Source organism: Pteropus alecto, unplaced genomic scaffold (assembly GCF_000325575.1).
Source record: "Pteropus alecto unplaced genomic scaffold, ASM32557v1 scaffold3, whole genome shotgun sequence".
NCBI lineage: Eukaryota > Metazoa > Chordata > Mammalia > Chiroptera > Pteropodidae > Pteropus > Pteropus alecto.
Window position 1 is genome coordinate 24733085 of NW_006442484.1, and position 6422 is coordinate 24739506.

The 6422-nt window shown below is 31.3% G+C and overlaps 1 protein-coding gene across 2 annotated transcripts in view; it reads left to right on the forward strand.

Moving 5' to 3' along the window:
* Nucleotides 1–6422, forward strand: part of ACVR2A (activin A receptor type 2A) — an 82746-nt gene that overhangs the window by 44757 nt on the left and 31567 nt on the right. For both annotated transcript variants that reach the window (XM_006921050.3, XM_015596765.2), the window contains exon 2: nt 5823–6030. In XM_006921050.3, coding sequence (XP_006921112.1) covers nt 5823–6030 — 208 coding nt within the window. The remainder of the gene's footprint in view (nt 1–5822; nt 6031–6422) is intronic.

Genomic DNA, 6422 nt, shown 5'->3' on the forward strand with positions numbered 1-6422 from the left:
TCCGATCCATACAGTGTATGTCTAAGTTTTAGGTCTTTGATTTCTCTCATCAGAATTTTATAATCTTCATCATACAGATCCTATGCATATTTCGTTAGATTATACATAAGTATTTTATTTTCCTAAGAGCAATTGTAACTGGTATTGCATTTTTAATTTCAGTTCTATTTGTTCATTGTCAGTACATAGAAATGCAATTGATTTCTTTGTGTTGATCTTGTATTCTGTGACCTTACTGAACTCACTAGTTCTAGCATTTTTTGTTTGTTTGAAAATTCCTTTAATTTTCTAGATAGACAGTTATTCCATCTGCAAATAGAAACAGGTTTATATCTGATTTTTCAATTGCTATGCCCTTAATTTCTTTTTCTTGCCTCATTGCAATAGCTAGAACTTTCAGTGCTCTGTTATATGAAGGTGGCGAGAGTAGACATCATTGACTTATTTCTGATCTTAGAAGGAAAGCATTCAGTCTTCACCATTAAGTATGATGTTAGCTGTAGGGTTTTTTTGTAGATGTTCTTTGTGAGTTTGAGGAAGCTCCCTTCTTATTCCTGGTGTACTGATAGGTCATGTGATTTTTTTTAAATTTAGCCTTTTGATTTTTTTTTAAATTTAGCCTTTTTGTATTTATTGATTTTTAAATATCGTACCAACCTTGCATACCTTGAATAAATCCCACTTAGTTCTGGTGTAGTATTTTAAAAAAAAAAATACATTGTTGGATTCTCTTTGCTAAAATTTCGTTGAAGACTTTTATATCTAAGTTAATGAGAGATATTAGTCTGCATTTCTCTTTTGTACTATTTTTGGTATCAAGGTAATACTGGCCTCATAAAATTAGTCGCGAAGTGGTTCCTTTTCTGTTTCTGGAAGACATTGTATAAAATTAGTGTTGGTGTATTATTGTAATACTTCACGCTTTTAAAAAACAAAACCTTCATATGCAGCTATTAAGTGAAATTTACTTTTTCCTTATAGGAGGAATATTTTAAATTTGAATATGACTTTTATAGGTCTGTTTGGTGGCAAGTGGTCTACCAAACATCAAGTGCCTTGTATTGCCTTTTTTTTTTTTTTCTTTTTAATAGGAAAAACAACGGTCAGTACTAGTCATTAATGCATAGGCAGTACTTTGGAAATAGAACAGTTATCTAAATTAAGTCTAATACTGGATTCTGTGACTAGACTTCTTGATTTACTATAACTAGGATGAGTGTGGATTACGAAACTGTGAAATTATCCATAATATTAATTACAGAATGATTGTGGAAATTGAATCAGATATGGAAACGAGATAGTGAAAATGTTTGGTAACTTGTTCAAGGTCACAGTTTGTGAACTAAATTCTAAGTTCGGGCCATAGGTTATTAAGTCAGTGGTACTTAATTTAACTAAGGAGGCACATAAGATCACCAGTGGGTCTTTGCCAAAAGGAAAATAAATACATATATATACACTACGTGTATGTATGTATGTGTGTTCCCCACACTCCTTCCCCATGTACTTTTCAGCTGGTTATTTTCAGGGCCTACAAAATGGCACTCAAACATAATATAGGGGATTCTGATACACAGAACCATTGTATTAAATCCTGCACCCAAATCTTTTATGCCTGTTTGTTTCTTTTGAAAATAGTATTAACTATTTGGAATTACTTTGATAGAATAAACGTATAGATAGGAATTTAAAGTTTCAGAAATTTTTAAATTGGGAGATGCTATTAAAAATTAGTGTATATTGGTAACTTCTGCCATCCTTTTTAGAATTACACTTTTAAAGTCAGAATATGAGCTTAAGAACACAAAAATACATAAATTTGAGTTATTTTCATAATTGTCATGTTATTATATTTAGTATTCAGCTAGGGATATGATGTAATAGAGACTGATTACAGAATCAGCTTGAGAGGGGGTGGCAAGATTGTCACAGTTTTTCCTATAATCCATCTTTTTTCTACCTATAGAAAATATCAATCAAATGATAATACAGATCTAGAAAATCATCCAGAAATCTTATTTATTTTTAAAAATTAAGAAGTGTGGTTTTTTTTTTTTTTTTAAATAAAATGTTCATTCATTTATCTCTTCTCTAGACCAGAGGTGGCAGAAAAGACTGATGTTGCTCCGCCTCCTTCCATACCCCAAAAGCCTTTACCTCAAAAGCTTTCTCAGTACACTGCTCCAGGAAGCCATTATTAACTGATTGGAATTGACACCAAAGATGAAACCTAGTTGGCGTTTCTGCCCTACGCAGCATTTTTTTGGGGGGATCAGGTTTCTTTAAACGGTGTTTCTATGCTTCGATGGAGTCTTCTGTTGGAAATTAAAAATAATTCGTAGTAGTTTTTAAAATGAATTACACAAGTGATAATTCACAGAGGACCCCTCCCCAATGAAACAAGGCAAAGAGGCACGTTAACCTATAGTGTAGGAATTAGTACATTTTTTTTCAGAGGTAGCTGACCACACAGCCTGTGAGCCAAATCCAGTCTGTGAACTAGGAATGATTTTTACATTTTTAAATGGTTTTTAAAAAATGGAAAAAAATGTTATTTTGTGACATGTGAAAATTATATCAGATTTAGTTTTCAGTGTTCATAAATAAAGTTTTATTGTAACATAATCATGCCTGTTCATTTAGTATCTTATGGATGCTTTTGTGCCACAATGGCAGAATTGAATAGTTGTCAGAGACCATATGGCCTGGAAAGCCTAAAATTTTACTTGTCTGGTCCTTTATAGAAAGTTTGCCATTCCCTGTTTTAACATAATGTGAGCAGTGAATGATTGCTTTGGGCTATTTATTTAGTAAAGGAGAAAACTTATTTTGCTAATATTTTAACAAGTTTCTGAGAAGGAATAATTTAGAAAATGGCTACTGTTGGTATACAGATGAATAGGAGTGGCAGGCCTTCTTTTATAGACTGCAATGGGCACAGAGTTACCAGCTATAATTTACAATATTTCAGCTCATGCTGTTATTTTCTAATATAGCTGAGAGGAAGTCCACAGCACTATTACTGCTACAGATTCTATCAGCTGTTAGATCTCTGTGCTAGTATGTTATAGAGCAGCAGTTCTCAAACTTCTTGGTTTCAGAACTGCAGACTTAAAAAAATTTATAACTACAAAGAACCTTTTAAATGTGGTTTATATCTGTCAATATTTATCATATTAGAAATTAAGACAAAATTTAAAAATATTTAATAGTGACAATAATCTGTTAACAAAAGAACATATTTTTATGAAAAATATTTTCCAAAACAAAAAAAAATTTGTGAAATTTTTGTAAACCTTTTTAATGATTGTTTTAGTGGGAATAAAATGGATTCTACTGTTTATCCATTCAGTTTGTTATATGTTGTTTTGATATGAAGGAAATCTGGCCATACACAGATATATAGTTAGAAAAATGAGCATTTTAATTGCTTTTATAGATGATTGTGGTTGTTTTCTTTGATACTATACCAAAACTCAACCTATGGTAGGTTTTTTTTTTTTTTTAAGTTAGGTTTATTGAAGTATAGTTTACATAGAATAAAATGTATTTTTTATATATACAATTTTATGAGTTTTGATTAACCATACAACCATATAATTATCACCACAATCAAATTGTAGAATATTTTCATCATCCTCAAAAGTTTCCTTATGCCCTTTTGTAATGCGCTCTTCCCTTACTCCCAGCTTCTGGCAACATCTGATCTGATTTTTGTCACCATAGCGGTTTTTTGTCTTTTCCAAAGTGTCATGTAAATGGATGGAATCATAAGATATGTAACCTTTCAGTCTGTCTTCTTTCATTTAACATAATGTGTTTGAGATTCATCCATGTTGTTGCAGCAATCACTAGTTAATTTCTTTTTCTTGTATGGATGTTTATGCATTTTACCAGAGCTGAATATTGTGTTGTTTCTAGTTTTTGGTGATTATGAATAAGGCCACTTTAACCATTCATACACAGATTTTTGCATGGACTTATGTTTTCATTTTTTAGGTAAATGCCTAGGCATGTGATTGCTTGGTAGTATGGCAGGTGTAGATTTAATTGTAAGAAGCCGTAAAACTTAAAAGTGGCTGGACCGTTTTTGCATTTTCACCACCAATGTGTGAAAGACTCAGTTGCTCTACATATTTACTAGAGATTGTCCATTTTTATTTTTGTTTTAGTTATCCTAATCAATATTAGATTTAGTTTTAATTTGCATTTCCCTAATGGTGAAAGATATTGAGTATCTTTTCATGTAGTATTTTCCATTCACATGTCTTTGGCAAATTATCTATTTGACTCTTTTACCCATTTTTTAAAAAATTGAGTAGTGCGTTTTCTTAATATGAGTTGTAAGAGGCCTTTCTATATTCTGAATATCAATTTTTTTTTTAGTAAATAATTTGCAAGTATTTTCTCCTCATCTGTGACCTTTTTCCTTAACTTCAAAGAGAAGTTTTTATTTTAATGGAGATCGACTTATCAGTTCTTTCTTTTATGCTCATATGTTTTGTGTCTTAAATCTTTCATAACTTACCATCACAAAGATTTTCCATTTTTTTTCTAGATGTTTTGTAGTTTTAGATTTTATTTAGGTCTGTGATATGTTTAGAGTTAATGTTTGTATGTGGCATGAGGTATGAGTCAGGGTTCTGTTTTTGCATATAGATATCTAATTGTTCCAGCATCAGTTATTGAAAACACATTGTTTTCTCTGTTGAAATGCATTGGCACCTTTGCTCTGTATCAATTGACCATATAAGTGTGGGACTATTTCTGGATTCTCTGTTCTGTACCATTGGTGCGTGTGTCTGTCTTCTCACTAAGACCACACTATCATGATTGCTGAACCTTTGTAGTAAGTCTTAAAAACAATAGTACGGATTCTCTTTTGTATGTCTTTTCCAGAATTAATTTGGATATTTCTGTTCTCTTCCTTTTCCTATAATACAAGAGATAATTTCTTAAAAGTTACAGTGCAGAATCAGAAACCGTTAATGAACTTTTTGTCTTTTGTAACATTAAAATGTATTGGGTTCTCTTGAACATTGGATGGATTTTTTTTTCCCATGAATGCTTTTGTAACATCACATATAATTCATTTGAAAAATATTGGTTCTCAGAATTATATAGACCTTTTGAATATTGGCACATTTTGTTATTCAGCATTTAAAAGTAACATTTGTTAATATTGAGAAGGTGTTACGTATTTAATGGTAGTGGTTGCTAAAATTCTTAATTTTGGTTGAAAACTCAAAGTTTATCATTGGTAATATATACTGTCAGTTGTTTTTTTGAAGTTTAACAGGTTTACTTAGTTAATTTTTGAGAACATGCTTGCCAGATTCCCAAGACTGAATAACCATGTTTGGTTTAGTTCACAGATCAATCATGCAAGGGCTTTTTCTTTAGGCAGCCATTGTATTGCAGTATGCAGCAGAAGTGCTTTTGCTTAGTTCCCGTTTTGCCATACAGAATATCGAAGTGTACTCAAAAGTTAAGATTTGATAAAATTAACAATATTACTTTTTATCAAGGATATTTTTAAGTAAAGTGAAATTGGCCTTTTCCAGAGAAATCTTGTGATATATGTACTCACTTTCTATTAATATGTTTATTATTCTCAAAGTACAGTTATTGACCTGGAAACCTAAACCCAATGTTATAACACTGGGAAGACAGTAAATTTTTTGGCATTTTAGGAAGATTTGAAGTTGGTATGTTGGGTCTCATATTTTAAGAGCTTATACAGTTAACGTGTGTGTGCGTGTGTGTGTGCGCGCGCGCGTGTGTGTATATTCATATATATATATATTTTTTAAATCTTATAGGTGCTATACTTGGTAGATCAGAAACTCAGGAGTGTATTTTCTATAATGCTAATTGGGAAAGAGATAAAACCAATCGAACTGGTGTTGAACCCTGTTATGGTGACAAAGATAAACGGCGACATTGTTTTGCTACGTGGAAGAATATTTCTGGTTCCATTGAAATAGTGAAGCAAGGTTGTTGGCTGGATGACATCAACTGCTATGACCGGTAAGGAAACATTTAATTTTTTATGATAGTGTTAAATAATTCCACCCTCCCTTTTTTAAGTTGCAAGAGAGTAGATGTTAAAAGTTCTCATCACAAGGGGAAAAAAATATAACTATGTGTGGTCATGGATGTTAACTGGACTTATGGTGATTGTTACACAGTATATACAAATGTCAAATCAATATATTGTATACCCTAAAATGATAAAATGTTATCTGGAGTTTCACTTAAATTTTTCTTATTTTAAAATAGAATTATGAAGACCATAACAACATGCTCTAATGACAAGATATATGTTTTAAAGTAATGAAATCAATATGGTGTGTTTATATTTTATCTTTGATATACTTTGAATAATTGACCAAGTAGTGAGAACTGTAGATAAGAAACAT